The 20,074-nt window shown below is 45.8% G+C and overlaps 1 protein-coding gene across 1 annotated transcript in view; it reads right to left on the reverse strand.

The window, feature by feature from the left end:
- The window catches only part of LOC135921800 (protein SHQ1 homolog), a 132,575-nt gene that overhangs the window by 105,501 nt on the left and 7,000 nt on the right, over nucleotides 1-20,074 (reverse strand). Inside the window, exon 3 of the mRNA XM_065456121.1 lies at nucleotides 7,732-7,796. Coding sequence (XP_065312193.1) covers nucleotides 7,732-7,796 — 65 coding nt within the window. The remainder of the gene's footprint in view (nucleotides 1-7,731; nucleotides 7,797-20,074) is intronic.

The raw sequence follows: 20,074 nt of genomic DNA on the forward strand, positions 1-20,074 counted from the left end.
AGAACCGACACTCGATCTCTTAGCGTAGCATTCTTTTTTAATAATCCCCTTTGGAACGCTAGCCCCTGCCGGAGCGTGCCCGCCGCTCGTGCCTCGTGTAGACGCGAGCGTCTACCGCATCTCTTGTGCGACGCCGATGCTGCTGCCGCTACAGAGGGCCCCCCACTAGAGAGGAGGAAAGTTCAACGAACGATGGAAAGTCCACGTGACGCGGCGTGTCTCAGCGTTGGTCTTGGGTGTCACGTGCGCAGGCGGCGACGAAGGATGCAGCAGGGTCACGTCGCATACTGGTGGAGCTGATGGCGCGGGTGCTTCGATGTAGGCGGGTTTGAGACGTTCCAGGGAAATTGTGTCTGATCAGCCGTTGACATTCACAACAAACGTCGTCGGACGACGCTCTAGAACACAATATGGCCCGGAGTAGTGTGGTTGCAAAGGCTTCCGCACGGCACAGTTACGCACGAAAACGTGGGTAGCAGAGGTGAGTGCGGGAGAAACGTACGGGGACCTTGCTTCTTGTGAACGTGTAGACACGGGGCGTATCTGGCTGAAGAAAGCTTGCAGTTCGGCGACGTATTCGGCAGGTGATGGCATAGGCGTTTCGGGGGTGGCAACAAAGAAATCGCACGGAAGGCGTAGGTAAGTGCCGTAAACTAGCTCAGCACAGGAGCAACCTAGGTTGCTCTTGAGTGTGGCCCTTATGCCAAGTAAAACGAGAGGCAAATGTAGGACCCACTTCTCCAGCGATTCATGTGCCATAAGGGAGGCCTTGAGATGCCGGTGAAAACGTTCAAATAGTCCATTGGACTGCGGGTGGTAAGCAGTTGTACGAAAACGTGTCGTTCCAAGTAGTTTGAGTAGCTCGTTGAAGAGTGCTGAGTCAAACTGCTGACCGCGATCTGTGATTATTGTGGATGGCAGACGAACCTTGCGATCCACGTAGACACGAAAGCTGCTGGAACAGTGGGCGCTGAGATGTCAGATATAGGTGTAGCTTCTGGCCACCGTGTATAACGGTCGATGCATGTCAGTATGTAGCAGTAACCTTTCAAAGGTGGGAGAGGGCCGATGAGGTCCAGGTGTACGGTGTCAAAACAAGCATCCAGTGGAAGAAAAGACTTGGCAGGCGGAACGGGGTGATGCTGGGCCTTCAAACGTTGACACGACAAACAGCAGCGAACCCAATCGCGAACTTGCGCGTTTAGCCGAGGCCAAACGAAACGACTGGAAAGAAGCTTCTGTGTCGCGCGTATGCCAGGGTGCGACAGGTTGTGCACGGTTTCGAATAGACGTCTGCGAAGGGATGCCGGAATGTACGGTCTAGGTTTGTCGGTAGAAGTGTCGCAGACGACGGACGTACCATCTGGGGTCACAACAACGTCTTCCAATTTCAGGGACGTTGACGAATTCCGGAGAGTACGAAGTTCAGTGTCGTCACACTGTTGACTGGCGAGTAAGTCGGCCTCAATGATGAAAGGTTCCGATGTCAACGTGGAAACGACGTTGACACGACTCAGAACGTCAGCTGGAACGTTGGCGGTGCCCTTGATGTGGCGGAACGTTGTTGTAAACTCGGAGATGTAGGAAAGGTGTCGAATCTCGCGGGGCGAGTAACAGGGCGCCGAACGATTCGTTGCGTGCACAAGGGGCTTGTGGTCAGTCAAGACAGTGAATGCACGGCCTTTGAGGAAATGACGAAAATGCTTGATAGCCAGGTAAACAGCAAGTAATTCACGGCCGAACACGCTGCAGCGGGACTGTGCAGGCTTCAGTTTCTTGGAGAAAAAAGCGAGTGGATGCCATGGATTGTCGATGAATTGCTGCAGAACAGCACCAACGGCAGTGTTTGAAGCGTCGGTCATGATGGCAGTGGGTAGGTCTGGCTTTGAGCTCTCGTAGCGTCGGTCTGGTTTAAAGTCGTCTCTACCACAGGAGCGTATGGCAGTATCACGTCCGGAGTCACCAAACTGTGGCGACGAGCGACCACGTAGACCGGTAAAGTCTCGGACTCTCGCAGGAGAGGAAGAACCGACACTCGATCTCTTAGCGTAGCATTCTTTTTTAATAATCCCCTTCGGAACGCTAGCCCCTGCCAGAGCATGCCCGCCGCTCGTGCTTCGTGTAGACGCGAGCGTCTACCTTATCTCTCGTGCGACGCCGATGCTGCTGCCGCTACATACTTTTTGGAAGACACGCGGGCACCAGAGATTACTCTGGAAACTTCAATGACTCATGTATACAGTGCAGTCCATCATCATCATCATCATCATAATCAGTCTGTTTTATGTCCACTGCAGGACGAGGGCCTCTCCCTGCGATCTCCAATTACCCCTGTCCAGCGCCAACCAATTCCAACTAGCGCCCGCGAATTTCCTAATTTCATCGCTCCAACTAGTCTTTGCCGTTCTCGACTGCATTTTCCTTCTCTTGGTACCCATTCTGTAACTCTAATGGTCCAACAGTTATCTAACCGGTGCAATACATGACCTGCCCGGTGCCATTTTTTTTTTGTCTCTTGATGTCGATTAGAATATTGTCTACACCCGTTTGCTCTCTAATCCAAACCGCTCTTTTTCTGTCTCTTAAAGTTATGCCTAGTAATCTTTGTTCCATCGCTTTTTGCAGGGCCCTTAACTTGTTCTCAAGCTTCTTTGTCACTCTCCAAGTCTCTGCCCCATATGTCAGTACTGGTGAAATGCACTGATTGTACACCTTCCTTTTCAATGATAATGGTAAGCTTCCAGTCAGGAGCTGACAATGTCTGCCGTATGCGATCCAACTCATTTTTATTCTTCTATGAATTTCTTTCTTATGATCAGGGTTCCCTGTCATTAATTGACCTAGGTAAACATAGTCCTTTACAGACTCTAAAGGCTGACTGGCGATCCTGCACTCTTGCTCCTTCGCACGGCTATTCATCATTATCTTTGTCTTCTGCATATTAATCTTCAGCCCCACTCTTACACTCTCCCTGTTAAGGTCCTCAGTCATTTGTTGTAGCTCGTCTGCATTGTTGCTGAATAAAACAATGTCATCAACAAACCGAAGGTTGCCGAGCTATTCGCCGTCGATCCTTACTCCTAAGCCTTCCCCATTTAATAGTTTGAATACTTCTTCCAAGTACACAGGGAATAGCACTGGAGAGATGGTGTCTTCCTGTCTGACCCCTTTCCTTATAGGTATCTTCCTGCTTTTCTTGTGTAGAATTAAGGTACCTGTAGAACTTTTGTAGATATTTTCCAAGGTATTCCCGCAAGCATTCTGTACTCCTTGATTTTGTAATGCCTCTATGACTGCTGGTATCTCTACTGAATCAAACGCTTTTTCGTAATCTATGAAAGCCATATATAGAGGCTGATTGCACTTTGCTGATTTCTCGATAACCTGGTTAATGACATGGATGTTATCCATTGTAGAGTAACCTTTCCTGAAGCCAGCCTGCTCACTTGGTTGACTAAAGTCCAGTGTCATCCTTATTCTAGGGGAGATTATTTTGCTAAATATTTTATATAATACAGGGAGTAAGCCAATGGGCCTATAATTTTTCAATTCTTTAACGTCTCTCTTTTTGTGGATTAAAATAATGTTTGCATTCTTCCAGTTTTCTGGTACCCTTGCAGTCGATAGACACTTCGTATAAAGAGCTGCCAGTTTTCCAAGCTTGTGTCTCCTCTATCTGTGATTAAATCGACTATTATTCCATCTTCTCCTGCCACTTTTTCTCATTTCATATCTTGCAAGGCCCTTCTGACCTCATTGCTAGTTACAGGAGGAGTTTCTGTATACTGTTCATTATTGTTTTGAATAGAGTGCTCCCGAGTCCTGTCGGTACTGTAAAGGTCAGTATAGAATTCTTCCACTGCTTTTATTATACCTTCGAGATAGCCAATGATGTTACCCTGATTATCTTTCAGTGCATGCATCTTGGTTTATCCTACGCCAGGTTTCCTTCTCACTGATTTCAGGCTGCGTCCATTTTTTACAGCTTCTTCAGTCTTTCTCGCATCATATTTTCGAATATCACTTGTTTTTGCCTTGTTGATCAGTTTTGACAGTTCCACGAATTCGGGCAGTTGGGCAGTTTCATTCTTTGTCGTTTCTTTATTAGGTCCTTTGTTACTTGGGAGAGCTTGCCTCCTGGTTTCCTTGGTGCCTTGCCTCTCACTTCAATTGCTTCCTCTGAAGCCAACCTAGTTACGGTTTCATTCATTTGCTCTATGTCATCATCTCTCTTCTCTAAGGCTGCATATTTGTTTGCAAGTACCAGCAAGAATTTGTCTGCTTTTACCCTTACTGCCTCTAGGTTGACCTGTTTCTTCTTGACCAATTTTGCTCTTTTGCTCTTCAAATTGAGGTAAATCCTAGCCCTCACTAACCTATAATGACTGCACTTTACCCTACCTATCACTTCTACATCCTGCACTATACTGGAATCAGCAGAAAGCATGAAGTCAATTTCATTTCTTGTTTAATCATTAGGGCTTTTCCAGGTCCACTTTCTGTTGTTACGCTTCTTGAAAAGGGGTTCATTATTCGAAGCTTATTCCTTTCTGCGAATTCTACCAGCATCTCTCCTCTAGCGTTCCTAATATCAACGGCGTAGTTGCAAATTGCTTGTTCACCAGCCTGCTTTTTCCCCACTTTTGCATTGAAGTCGCCCATTACTACAGTATACCGAGTTTGCACTTTTCTCATCGCTAATTCAACATCTTCATAAAACTGATCTACTTCTTCATCATCATGACTGGATGCTGCAGCGTAGGCTTGTACTACCTTTAATCTATACCTCTTATTACGTTTGATTATGACTAGTTACCCTCTCATTATTGCTGTAGAATTCATAAATGTTGCCCGCTATGTTCTTATGGATTAGGAATCCTACCCCGTATTGCTTCATGTCTAGGAGACCTCTATAGCAGAGGACATGTGCGTTTCAGCAATGTATAAACCTTACCCGTTCTTCTAATCTCACTAAGGCCGATGATATCCCAAACAATGTCTGATAGTTCCTCAATGAGTCCTGATAAGCTAGCCTCACTCGAGAGGGTTTGGGTGTTAACCATTGCAAGGGTCAGTTTTCATTGGTGGCCTATCCGGTCCCAGAAATTCTTTGCACCCTTTGCTGCGTTACAGGTCTCACTGCCACCTTGGTCAGGTGCTCCGCAGCTGCTGGGGACTGGGAGCCATTGGTGAGTGAGTCATTTGGGAGGGAGTGGCCGAATACTGCACCAGGGAGGCCTATTCCTGCTCTGGTGAGGGAGTGTCTTGTTGAAGCTTATTGGGCCTTCCTAATTTGGTTGCACCTGCCTTATAGCCCCACTCGCTCTCAGCATCTTTTGTCTGCAGGCTTGGAGTGACAGGCGTCACTCCAAGCCTGCAGATGTGCTGCAGATGTTGTGCTGCAGATGCAGTGTAGATGATACAGCGCAGTCCACTTATAATGATATCAAGAACGAAAAATCCAATCGTTACAATAGATCATAGCTATATCTGGATTGGCGTAAAAAAAGCTGCCGAACATACCTTTGTAGCAACGCAAACAAATTTGCCTCTTACGCTAAAAAATAGACGTTGTATAACTGTCACTATAACTAAATGTTTATTCGTATCTCTAAACAGCATATCAAGCATTAGGCACGCTGAAATAGTCCAAAATCCCCACTTGCTTTCGTGGGAGTTTCAGGTTCACAACAGTGGCAGTCAGCTGCTGTGCGAACACTAGCGGGAATAATTTTGCGTGCATGAAATCGACTCGATTGATGACAGTGCACTTCGCGTGAACACCGGGGTCGGTGTCAAAGACAGGTCATTGTGAATCTCATCGCCCACGTCACACATCGCTGTCACCTGTCGTGACAACAATCGCCACGTTGGAGATCTCTTCACATATTGAGGCAGCACTATCTGCACTCACAAACTCTCCCATTAAAGCACCACCTGTTTCATTGTCAGCAGCAACATGCTCCCAGAGCTTGGTAATGTCAGCGGCTTTCCACCACATTGGTTTCACTATCATGGGGGGGGGGGGGGGGGGTTCATTCTGGAGCACAAAGCCCACCGTTTACCTTGATCGGCATGGTACCTGGTTGCAGTGACATGTTCATGGCACTCCTGCGCAAGCTTGTACTTCATTGAGCCTTGCAAAATCTGCAGCTTCACCACAAGCAATACAATATTGCGCTTTGTCGGCGCCGTTTTCCATCAACAGGGCTGCTTGCTGCTGCTTCCGTGACGCATATTTCTGCGCTTGCTGAGAAGGGGGCAAAGGGCAGGTGCTGTTTCGTTTCTCGCATTTTTTTCCCCTCTCCACACATGTATCTCGATCATGGGCAACGTGAGGCGGCTGGTGCCATCTTGTGGAGTGCTGTGTGAACTAGTGATGCTCTCCGTGGTTTTCACAATCAGCACGCATGCGGGACACACTGTGCGGCTAATGGCGGCAGATATGAACTCGCGTAGGAAATCGCATAGGAGTGCAAATTTCGCGATTATTCTGCATGAAAAACAATGTCGAGAAAGCAAAATCTTGATTGTTTTATCCAATATGTGGTGAATAACGCATCATTATATAAGGTTTTTTTCTCACAGCCCAAATATATTAGTTGACACTCTTAAGTTGGCTCGTCATTATAATCAATATATTGTTATATGTGGTATTGCTATAAGTGGAGTGCACTGTAAAAGCCGATGCGTTTACCAATAGATCATATTTTTGCTGATCGTCGACTGTGTTAGCCGCTATCATTGTGCTTTGAGTGTAACTTGCTTTTGTGGGCGCAGGTTCGCCCAATAAGAAGTTTTGCTGCTGTGTTTTTTTACTGTAACTACTACGTGACACGGATAAAGTGACCCTTTTAAAGATCACCACCCAAGCACTCTGCACAGATGGTTAGCCAGCGAAGCTGAAACGCGTGGACCCGGTATTTATAACTGGGTTAATCCTGACGGTTCATTAAACGACAGCTTGGTAGGCTGCCAGATCCTCGGTACGCAGTTGCTGCTTGTGCTCAGCTGCATGAGCCTGTTCTTGTGCCCGGGCTGCAGCATCGGCATGGCGTTAACGAGCTTGTTTCTGGTTCTGCTTGCTGTGTTGCTGATTGAAAGCTGCCCCCTCCTAAGGAGTATGGATGACGTGTGGCCTACGCATGTCAAAGCCGGAGAAAAACTGCTGCGCGTACGGTTGGCTGCAACGGAGAGCAATGACGTCGCTACTGGTGCAGCTAATCCAACACCACCGTCACAAGGCCTTTTCACTCCGATCTATGACATCATGTTACCAGGCCCGACTACCACAGAATCCAATGGGGATGCTCCAGAGTAGGCAAGAGTGATTTTGACGTAACCAATTTCATCACGCCAGCCTTGTCAAATGAAAGTTCGGGCCAGGTAGCGCGACATCATGGATCGGAATAAACAGGCCTTGTTCTATCTAGGTGGTGTAGGCTAATAGGCTAATCTTGCACCTTTTTTTTCCATTTTTTTTTTCTGACGCACATGCGTATGGGGCTGCACCGGAGGAGTTTTCGGTGTGCAGGTGACCGACAGATGGATGGACGACCGGACGAATCGGCTAGCCATATACAGATTCACTGTAAAATAATGTGATAGTTGAGTTTCATGCTGACACCACAATGCCACAGAATGGCGGTGCTGCTAGCGCATACAAGACATGCAGCTTTCACAAGAGAACGACAAAAAGTAAGGTACCACCCAGGGTAACCTAATTCTCACCATTGTCAGAAATATATTTTGCCATCTCGCGACCATTTTCAACTACTTTTCCAGGCAAGTGCAGTCTGCCAGGGAGAGAAAACAAATGTTTAGTCCATCAATAGCACACTATGTGACAGTGCAAAAACACATAAAGGTCACCAATAGGCTCACACCAAGTATGCACACAGGAACCAAGAATTTGAAGTGGATACTTTTTTAAGAAACCTTTTGTGTATCCAGTATTTGCATGCGTGACACACAGGTGGTGTATAAGGGTAGTACTACCTGTATTTAGGATACTTGGATCTTAAACGAGCCTAGCATAGCATATTAGGCGTGTGCTTACTGCTTGACTTACAGGACCTATCACAGCCCCAGCACCTGTGGGAGCACTGAAATATGAATACAACGTATAACATAACAAAACCATCACATTTTTCTATGCAAGGTGTCATGTTGCAATGAGCACTGCAGAGTATAGTATAACTCTCACACTTCCCAATTTAAAATGTGAAACTGATTGATATTTTCCAAGTTGCTTAATTACAATGTTTGCCAAAATACAGATAATATAATAAGTATTATAATAATATAATATGTTGCACTGGATTCAGTGCTGCTTATGTCTGCCATCAACAGAGGTTCTGTGCGCATGTTTACATAATTGCAATGAGCTGCAGCAAGTGATTGCATAAATATTTATCCGTTCATTAATGAAAGCGAGAGGTGCCAATGTAATCTACCCATACTTTCAGATGAATGCAGGTAACCTACAGTTTAATGCTCATGGATGCTGAGAATTATTGTATTAAACTGGACAGCACTCATAAATTGGGAGGAAACAAAACATATTATAGAACAGGTAGAATGCAGCTATTGTTGGCATCGGTTTGCATAGCATGAATAATTGTAGACTTCAAGTGAATTTAGTAAATTCTTGGTCTCAGCATAGCAAGAAAAAAATTGCCTCAGAAGGCCAATGCCACCTGATGCTCAATTTCATGCTGGCATTGGAGGCTAGGCAAAGTCAGTATCTTTCAAGTGGTCATTATCATACCAACAAGTTTCAAAAGCTTACTTTAAATAAATAAAAAAGCTGGCTTCTTATCCTAATAAGATTAAAACAGAGAAATTGTTCTTTTCAATATGCACAAAACCAATTTTGGCTAGGCTGGTTGCACTTAAGAGAAAAAATTACTCTGCTGACAGCTGGAAGATCTTTTATTAATTATCAATTTTTTTTCTTTACAGAGATTTCCAAAAATTGAAATATTGTAAATAAGTGAAGCATAGCACATGTAACCTGGCAACAAAATTTCAAATCCTTTTTCCATCTACTGGGACATCTAAGTCAAACAAAATGGATATACAGTCTAAGCTTATAACAATAGACCCACGTACAACAGACTTTTGGATATAACGGACGATATTTCAGCCTTAGTTTGTGCTACCTATTTTATTATTGCAACAAAGTTTGCTTTTAATGCACTGTGCTACAACAGACTATCGGCTACAGTCGACAAAATTAGCAGCAACATTTTTCAAAATCGGGTGTATAATAAGTACTTCTGCCATATCGACACAAGCTGACAACTGACTTGCGAGGGTCAGCCGACAATCGCGGCTCAATGTCACACGTGTGAGGGAGGAAGGTGGGGCGGAAACTCGGCCGCTATATTTTGCAAGCGATCTGCAACATGGACAAAGTGCTCGCCCGTGTGGGCACCATATCTTGAAAGCAATCTGCGAGGTGGACAAAGTGCACCCAGTGCCAGTAGCTTCGTATGTGCTGTGCTTCCGACATTTAGTTCGTGATGAAAAGAGAGACAGCATGAAGGTCAATTCGCTCGCTGCTGCTGCCGCATTTATCTTGCTTAATTTACTGAGCATGTGTTGGTGGGCTAGTTGTCATCTTGCTTAATTTGCTATTGCAATCGACGCTTCGCCTTTCGGGCAAAACTGCAACTTTTTTTTTTTCTACTTTGGAAGTTTGTCACTCACTCTTTGCAATAAAGATGTTAGACATCGGGACGCAAGTTTCGGAAGTGAGGCGTTTCGGATATTATAGATTTCGGATAAAACGTACGTCTTTTGTCGGATTATCAGGGTCCATTGTAACGAGAGTCGACAGCATTACACACAAAGCTCTGAAATAAAATTAAAATTAAATTGCATTCCAGGGTCTGACTTGCCGAAACCACAACCTGAATATGAGGCACGCCGTGGTTAGGGACTTGGGATTAATTTTGACCCCCTAAGGTTCTTTATTGCACACTTGATACACAAGTGTTACGCATTTCGCTCCCATCAGAATGCAGTCAGGATCAAACCTGCGACATCACGCTTAAGTGCAGTGCCACAGCCACTGCGCTACACCACGGTGGGTAGCTCTGAAATATATCATTCATTATGAGCAGGCCTTTGTAGAACTCAGGTTTACAAGTTTAATAATTTTATATATGCTGTGAACTATAAGTTTGTCTGTTTTAGATGACATAACAGATGCAGTTCACAAAACTGTGATGTCTGTTCTTGGTGGGAAATTGTGGCATTGTTAACTTGATACCTTAATTTTGTTGAAATTTACACATTCTTAACAAATTCTGCTCACAAAAATTTCAGGTCATAAACTAAACTTTGTTTCCGACATTATAATTTAGGTTTCTCTTTTAAAAGCAATAAATTTTAATGTAACTGGCGCAGCAGTTGTCTAACGAGAGCATCTCACGGCTACTTAAATGTGGAGATTTCTAGAGCTCCTTTCTTAAAGCCATAAGCATATGCACAACACTGTTAGTCACATTTAGTTGAACAAAATTCACTAAACTCATGTCCGGCAATGCTGGTCTCATATGCTTCATACTTTCATGAAGGTTTTGGATAGTTCAACACAACTATTCCACTTCAAATTAGGCATCCTTACAAGTTCTGCACCAGGCCAAGTGTTACACTTGGCTCATGAGAATGTAATGTCTGGACATGAGAGTATTAAAAGGATGATGGATCGCACTCTTGAGGCATTCTATTGGCCTGATCTTCAAGAAGTATGTAGATATGTCAGATCCTGTGACACCTATCAAAGGACTTTACCTAAAGGCAAAGTGGGCAAGGTGCCTTTAGGACGGCTTCCGTTTATTGAAAACCCTTTTGAACGTGTGGCCATTGTCATTATTGGACCTCTAACTCCCACTTTCGAAAGAGGTCATCAATATATCCCCACTTTTGTGGATCTTGCGACTTGCTACCCAGATGCTGTACCTTTAACAGCAATCAACTCTGCTACAGTTGCAGAAGAACTTGTCGAGATATTTTCTCGCATTGGCTTCCCACCCGAAGTTCTGTGCGATCAAGCTTCATGTTTTACATTGGACCTCATGAAGGAAGTCAATTAATTATTGAAAATCCAGCATCTTAGTTGCACTCCGTATCATCCTATGGGTAATGGGATGGTCGAGAGATTTAATGGAAGCTTGGAACTGACGTTGCGGAAGCTTGTTCAAGAACAGCCAAAACCTTGGGATCACTTGCTAGCACCTATTTTGTTTGCATATTGTGAAGCCCTGCAAGCAAACTTGGGGTTTTCATCTTTTGAACTGATTTATGGTCGATATATCCAGGGACCTCTGAGCATACTGAAGGAGCTCTGGACTGAGGACCAAGAAAATAAGGAAATTAAAACAGTGTGCGGATATATCTTGGATTTAAGAGAATGCCTCAAGAAGACATTGGAGCTGGCACAACAAAACTTGAGCCAAGCAAAGAAGTCGCAAAAGAAGTATTATGATCACAGCAGCAAACAACAAGAACTCAAGCTGGCAATCGTGCCCCGATTTTGCTTCCCACAGGTAACAACAAATTACTGATGCACTGGAAAGGGCCGTTTCTTACCTCACGAAAAAAAAATTGGCAATACCTGGAACCCAGCAAAAAGCTTTTTCATATTGTTACATTGCAGAAGTCACATATAAAGATGTATTTACAATATTTACATGAGAGACAACGATGCATAAACAAGATGACTGTCAAGAGCGATTCCATCTCTACATGTCAAATTATCTTCTTCTGACTGGCACTACTCTTGGTTGTGCCATAACATAATCCCCGCCTGCAGAGGCACCGTCTCAACGCTAACTATAAGGGAGGTGAACTCACGGCAAAGTAAGGCTTCAGCTAGGACACATGCACAACATCCGTGGGGATACGCGAGTCCAGCAAATCAATCTCATAGTTCACATCACCAAGCTGATGCAATATCGTGTAGGGCCCTGTGTAGCGCGGCAGCAGCTTTTCAGACAAGCCGATGCAGCAGCATGGTGTCTATAGGAGGACAACGGAGCCAGGAGGAAATCAGACGTTCTGATGTCAACTGTTGTACCGGGTCTTCTACACGGGCTGAGACTCAGTGAGCTGGCAGCCGGCAATCTGGCATGCCGTGCGAGCCCTGGCGAAGTGAGCATATTCAGTGGGAGTGCTCGTCGAGGAAGGAAGCAGTGTGTCAAAGGGCAGAGACGGATGGCGGCTGAACAGACGATAAAAGGGTTATTCCTCGAAAATTATTCCTCGAAATTTCATGGCAATTCTTGGAAGACAAATGTTCCTTCCAAAGCGAATACCATGGCAGAATGGCAAGCTATAACCTCAGAAAAACTCTTCATAGAAAAACCATGTTGCAAAACAAAATACGGAGATCAAAAACTAGCAGTTCAACTTCCTAACATTCTAAACAACTGCCCCTTGGTGTTGGACCTGCTAAATTCTGGAATTTCAAAGCAAAGCTTTAAGAAAAAAGTAAAAGAATTGTTACTATCCGATCATAATAGAAATGTTCAACTACAGACATAAAACATTTTTCGTACAAGCTTTTTTGTTGTTGTTGTGCTTCCAGTGCTTAGAAAACTAAGTAAACTTTAACCTTTTTTCTTTCTTTTTACAACAATTGTGTACTCAAGTGTTATAAAATGTGTACTACTTTAATTTCATGTGTGAACTCCTTAAAGCCTGCCACTGGCATTTTGCTGCCAATGCACGGGTGGCACGGCCTAGTGAGGCAAATGTTTGCCTTTAGCCGTGTCCCCTAAGACAATCCGTGTATTGTCTTAAATAAATCAATAAAGAAAGAAAGAAAGAAAGAAAAGCTAGCGGCCTCATGATGGGATGAATTATAGGCAAAGATCACGAAGGGTATCATGCTGTCCCAATCACTGTGGTCATCAGAAACGTACATAGACAGCATTTCTGTCAACGTGCAATTGAGCCGCTCTGTCAGTCCGTCTGTCTGCGGGTGGTAGGCGGTGGAAAGCTTGTGCTTGACAGAACAGGAGCAAAGTAGGTCTTCAACTAGCCCAAGAAGGTGCGGCCGCAATCAGTGAGGAGCTGCCAGGGTGTGCCGTGATGTAGGATGACGTGGTGTCAAAGGAAATCTGCCACCTCAGTTGCACAGCTTTCGCGCAAAGCTCGCCTGATCGCATAACAGGTTGCGTAATCAGTAGCGATAACGACCCACTTATTGCCAGGTTTCGACGCCGGAAAAGAGAAGATTGAGATCAACGCGAAAGAATGGTTCTGAGGGCACATCAATGGTGCGCAGGCATCCAGCGGGCAGTACAGCAGGTCTTTTGCGGCCCTGACAGATACAAAGGCTGCAATGTAGCTGTGCACAAAGCGGTACAAGCGTGGCCAGTAGTAGTGGCACCATACGCGGTTGTAAGCACATGAAACGCCAAGGTGGCCTGCAGTAAGAGCGTCAGGCAAGTGCTCAAGAACTGATGTACGGAGATGGCGTGGTACCATGAGCAAAAATTCTGGTATTCAGAGCGTAAGCTGCGACGGTAGAGAATGTCGTCGCGGAGCATGAACATGCGCAGCGTGGGCTCCGAATGTCGAGAATTGAGGCGACTGATGAGAACATGTAAGCAGTCATCACACCATTGTCAGTGCAGATGTCGTGTAAACCAGAGATGGCCAGGACACAAGACTCAGTGTCATGCACATCATACTCTGGGCGGTTAACAGGATTACGGGAGAGGCAGTCAGCATCCTTGTGCGAACAGCGTGACTTGTATAAAACAGTAAACGAATATTCTTGAAGCTGTAGTGCCCACTGTAATGGTTGGGGTCGGGCACGAAATAGATGGTAGCTGGCCCATGCTGTCGTCCAACTCATCCACGCTGAGGACGTTGTTGTCGTTCTCAGTGAGAACGAGGAATATGGGATTTATTTACAGTAGCTACATGAGAACGTTACACTTCATCAGTCTAACATGACTGAAAGAGGAATGCACACTGAACATCCGAATCCGATGACAGCTGCTTAAATACACTCTGTCCTCCTAGATCCCTACGTGAGGAAAAACGGCCGTTCAACCATCGGCTGATGGGTGCGTCCAAAGTCATTGTCGCCGACCCGCCTTTGAGGGGGAAGGGTTTACACACTCACTCCTGCACAGGTTTCACTGATCACGCCGAGGTGAGAGGGTTCTTGGAGACAAGGGTCCTGCCCCGAGCAAGGCGCCTCTTGATCCCAGTGTTGACTCCGCAGACAGTGGCCGCCGCGTCTGTCCATTGAGTGATGACTTCTAAGACCCGTGAGACACAAAACTTCCAGGAATTCCACCACTTCAAACAAGCTGTGACGGTGACGGCGAATCCATTAACAATATTTGGTCCGCTGACCGTGTCTAGACATAGCGTCGTATTGTTGTCCTTACAAAGCGAGTCACCACAGCAGACATGCCGGCGCCAATGGCTGTTGACTCGGCGGTCGCTTCTCCGTAGATCGCCAGCCACGCAGCTGCGGTGGGCTGGGTGAATTTTGTAACTCGGTACCTCTGCAGGCCTTTGGTAACACCACCTACCCAATCGTCCAGTGGGGTCTTTAATTGAGGAGAGCCAGCACAAGGCGTGGTGATCGGCAACCACAGAAAATGTGCAGCCGTACAAGTAGGTGCGGAATTTGCCAACTGCCCAAACTAACACCAGGCACTCCCATTCGGTAATTGAAAAATTCTTCTCGGTGAGTGAAGGGAGGCTGCTGATATGCGCAATTACGCGCTCTGGGTTACATGCCATTGAACAAGTACAGCCCCAATTCCATGGCCACTGGCACCCATGTGAAGTTCAGTGGTGGTAGATGGATCATAATGAGCCAGCAATGGCAGAGCTGTGAGCAAGTGTAAAAAATCATGGCAAGTGTAAAAAAAGAACTTGCTGGAAGGACAGATATGAGCAAAGTAAGTGCTATTGTGAAATCTAACCTAGCTTAAGGTCAAAGCTTTAATCAGTATGGCGAAAAAAGTCTTGAATACTTTTATAAAAGAGCTTGTATTATAATGCTTTTTTCTTTGTGATGCTGATTATTTTGGTTGCTGTACTTGTGCCAGGAACTGGAAATAGTGTCAATGGTGCGCGACGCTGGATACCTTTGCTAATTATTAATAGCCAAGTTGCAGAATTAGCTAAACTTTTAGCAATTATATTCTTCTCAGGTTATAGGCTTTGGATTGAGAAATACGAGCATAGCCCAACAAATCTTCTTACTGCTGCGGTGGAAGACTGAACAGGAAAGTTTTGGACAGCGTGAATCTTGTCAGGGTTGGGTTGAATGCCAGCGGCATTGACGAGATGGCCAAGAACGGCAATTTGACAACACCCAAAGTGGCACTTGGATGAGTTCAATTGCAGGCTGGCATGTCAGAAAACAGCAAGAATAGCCGATAGACACGTTAAATGGATCATGAAAGTTGGTGCAAAGACTATGACATCACCTAGATAACACAGACATATGGACCAACTATAGTCACAAAGTAACGAGTCTATCATCCTTTCGAAGGTTGCCGGAGTTTTACAAAGGCCGAACGACATAATCTTGAATTGGTAGAGGCTGTCAAGTGTTATGAAGGCTGTTTTCTCACGGTCCATGTCATCTACCGAGATTTGCCAATAGCCTGATCAAAGGTCTATCGATGAAAAGTACTTGGCTCCGTACAAGCAGTGTAAGGCGTCATGAATATACGGCAAGGGGTAGACATCCTTTCAATATGATTTTGCTGAGGAGTCTGTAATGCACACAAGAGTGGCAACTGCCATCTTTCTTGACAAGGACAACAGGGGATGCCCATGGACTGCAAGATGGCTCGATACCACCTTTAGTCAACACCTTATCGACTTCTCATTGTATCACTTGTCGTTCAGCGGGTGAAACACAGTACGGCTGGTGGCATACCGGATTGGCATCTCCGGTGTAAATATGATGGGTGACCACCGATGTCTGGGCTAAAGGGCGGCTGTCAAGGTAAAAAATGTCAGTCACGGTAAGTTTCCAAGAAATGGCGGATGTCAGCAGCTTGTGTAGGAAGATCAGGTGCAATCTTGCTAACTTCGTCTGTGAGAGTTGAAGCTTGTGTAGGAAGATCGGGTGCAATCTTGCTAACTTCGTCTGTGAGAGTTGGCTAATTGGAGGTTCCTGTAGAGGGCGATGGAATTTCGGCGTCAAGATCCGATATCTCGCAATCATTCACAGGCAAGATGTCGCCAAAAGGCATGCCTCAGGGAAGAATTTGAGTCAAGCAGTTAAAATTAAGAAGAGGGAGCAAAGTCTGATTGCCTGAAACAGCAAGCACCCCCCCCCCAGTATGAGGAACAGCCAAATTTCTTTCAAGCAGAATGCCAGCAGTGGGATGTAGTACATAGTGGCCTGAGGCGACAGGCAGATGTCTTCGGGACAGCATAAGCATGGTTGTATGACTGGTGGACTATAGCAGCCGTACAGTAGTTCAAGCTGAATGACACTAGACACACAATCAAAGAGGGCTGAATGGGATGATAAAAGTGTAAGCCAAATATAATGTCACAAGGGCATTGTTCCAAAACGGCAAACAAAACAGTCGTTAGGCGCCCCATGATGCCAATGCGAGCGGTGCGCATATCAAGCATGGTAGGTGTTCCTCTGTTGGCGACGCGGAGGGTGCATGATGCAGCGGGTGTGAGAACTTTGTTCAGGCAATAGCGCAGTTGGGCACTCGTCACAGATATGTGCGCGCCAGTGTCAATGAGTACTGGGACACTGACGCCATCGACTAAAACATCCATCAAGTTCTGTTTGGTCGGAAAAGTGCCCAGAGGGTTTTGCGATCTAGTCGTCAATGCATCCCCTCTGGCAGCTGCATCACTTAGTTTTCAGGAGACGAGCGCCGGGGCAGCATCGGGAACGATGGGCGACGAGCTGGTGGCAAACGGGACTGGTGAAGTTGAATGATGACGAGGGACTGTTCCAAGGAGCACAAGCGTCATTGTTTGGCTGCTGCAGTGCCAATGGAGGCCGGCAACGACACTCACTCTGTTCAGGGTGATAATAACTGGTGAATGGCGGTCGCAGAGGGAAGGAGACAGTATGGTTGTTGCAATGGTGAGCAACGTGACCGATGTGCCAGCAGGCAAAACAGATTGGCCGATCGTCTGCGGTTCACCACTCGGCTGGATTTCAGTAGCGTGCAGGATACCGCGGACCAGTCGATGGACCTGAAGCATGAGACAGCTGTGAAGTGACAACGGCACACAGAATGAACTCCAAGATTAGCCCATTCTTCGCTGACTATTGCCTGCACAAATGGTGTTGTAGGCAAGTTGTTTGGCTCACTGGGATAGGAAAAAAAGGCCACAAGTGCCATGCCTTTAAGCTCTCGACGCACTATCCGCGTCAGGTCATTTGATGGTGATGGTCGCTGCCCTCCTAGCCTGTCATCACAAGAGGATGTCGCAGCTGTGTTCAGCAGACATGCGAACAGCGTTGCAATGCAGCGGCTCTTGGCCTTCTCAAAGCAATGACACTATTTTATGATGTCCTGTACTGTTTCACAATTTTTGCACATGAGCAGGTTGAAAGCATCGTCAGCGATCCCCCTTTAGTGTGTGCCTAAACTTGTCTGGCTCAGGAATATCGCTGTCGGCCTTACGGAACAGCACGTCCTGGAGGGTAAGAGACGTGTGACTCTGTGGACCTACAGGAGTGGGTCGCTAGTTCTTTCTTAGCGTTGCTCTTCCACCTGGCAGGACAGCCGAACAAGTCCCTCAGCTTCTGTTTGCATGTGTCCCAGTCGTTAAGCTTTTCCTCGTGGTTGTCATACCAGACCTTTGCCATGCCTTGTCCGTAGAAGACCAAGTAAGCCAACATAATCGTCAGATCTCATTTTTTGTGGGCACTTATACGCTCATACGTGGCGATCCAGTCTTCCACGTCGAGGTGGTCAGTGCCGCAGAACGTTTCTGGATCCCGCAGCTGAGCCAGCACAACCGTCAGGTTTGTAGGCATTGATGTAGGCCGCACCATGTCGGGTCCTGTTTCGTCCGTCATGTGGTCCAGTCCAAGGTGACGACCACTGTGGAGCTCCGTTGTTGTTTCTCATGAGTAATCTGCACCTCTCACCAATTTGTTACGTTGCAGAAGTCACATATTAACATGTATTTACAATATTTACATGAGAGACAATGCATAAACAAGATGGCTGTCGAGAACGATTCCACCTCTAAATATCAAATCGTCTTCTGACTGGCGTCACTCTTGGTTGCACCATAACAATATCAACATGCTGAAGAAGTATGAAGATCAGTAGGAAGAGCTTCCTCAGACATCATCTTTTGTAGTGATCGAAGAAGAGGAGTCTAATATTTTAATTATGGGGTTTTACGTGCCAAAACCACTTTCTGATTATGAGGCACGCCGTAGTGGAGGACTCCGGAAATTTTGACTACCTGGGGTTCTTTAATGTGCACCTAAATCTAAGTACACGGGTGTTTTCGCATTTCGCCCCCATCGAAATGCGGCCGCCAAGGCCGGGATTCGATCCCGCGACCTCGTGCTCAGCAGCCCAACACCATAGCCACTGAGCAACCACGGCGGGTAAGAGGAGTCTGAGAAGCCATTACCTACCTTCAAGGTTCATGACAGCTGTGGCATTCACTCCGCAACAACTGGAGATGGTATTGAGGAGATTCAGCGCACCAAAATACCTGATGTATTAAATCCATATAAAGACATGTTCTCGGCAATTCTGGGTAAAACAAACCTGGTGGAATGCCAGTTACAAATGACCGCCCCAGAACCAATTCACACTTCACAATACTCCCTACCATTTGCCATGAAAGGAGTCATTGAAAAGGAGGTCAAGGACATGTTGATGCTTGGGGTTATAGAGCATTGCGAGTTGCCATATAATTCCCCTCTTGTTCTAGTTAAAAAGCCTGAGAAGAGCTATAGAGCATGCATCGATTTTCGGTGCATAAATGATGTTCTGGTCTCTGACACAGAACCTATGCCCAGAACCAATCACTTGTTCGCTGAAGTGGGAACAGAGAGGTGGTTCTCCAAGTTTGATTTAACCAAAAGATATTTGTAGGTACCACTTGAAGAAGAGCTGCAGCGAAAGACTCCTTTTTCAACCCAGTCTGCGCATTATCCTTTGCTCTATATGCCTTTCGGCATCAAGACCGCATTCACTGTATTTACTACTCATCTGAGAAGAAGGCTGCTCCTCAGAATCCCAAACGTGGTTCACTACATAGACGACGTGCTAGTCGCTACCACAACATGGAATGAGCATCTAGCAACACTGAAACAATTGTTTTCCAGAGTGTGACAAGCAGGACTCAAGATCAAACCACAGAAATGAGAAGTGGCCATGACCAAAATCATGTTTTTGAGAGACGGCAACGTATGGCCAGTCAAAAACAAAATGAAGAAAATTCTGGCGCTTTTAAGCCCAAGACAAAGAAACAACTTCACTCATTCCTTGGGTTGGTTGGTTAGCACCATGACCTAATACTCCACTACGCCAAAAAAGCCCAGTCCTTTATCGAGATAATGAAGAAGATGGAGAAGAATAAAATGACATGTAACGGGGAAAAAGAAGCATTTGATTCGCTCAAGAAGGCATTATTCTCTGGACCAATTCTAAAAGCACTTGACCTCAAAAAATAAATGGTGCTCCAGTCCAACGCCTCAGACTCCTGTATAGGAGCTATTCTCATGCAAGACCATGATGGTGTCCACCACCCTGTGTCATATGCCAGCTGCCAGCTTCATCCCCGTGAAAAGACTCCGCAATCGAGCGAGAATGTCTGACATTAGTTTGGGCGATTGAGAAATTTCATGTCTTCCCTTATGGCACCTCATTCGTGGTACAAACGGATCACCAGCCATCACAGTATCTCTTAAAAGCAAAACACTTGAACAGCAGAATGTTGCGGTGGAGCCGTGCATTACAAGAATATTCGTTTAGGGTAGAGCACATTAAAGGCTCATAAAATGTTGGTGCAGATTATATGAGTCAGTTTTAAACATGCAATCTATAGTAGTTGCCTTGTAACA

This window comes from Dermacentor albipictus, chromosome 6 (genome assembly GCF_038994185.2).
Source record: "Dermacentor albipictus isolate Rhodes 1998 colony chromosome 6, USDA_Dalb.pri_finalv2, whole genome shotgun sequence".
NCBI lineage: Eukaryota > Metazoa > Arthropoda > Arachnida > Ixodida > Ixodidae > Dermacentor > Dermacentor albipictus.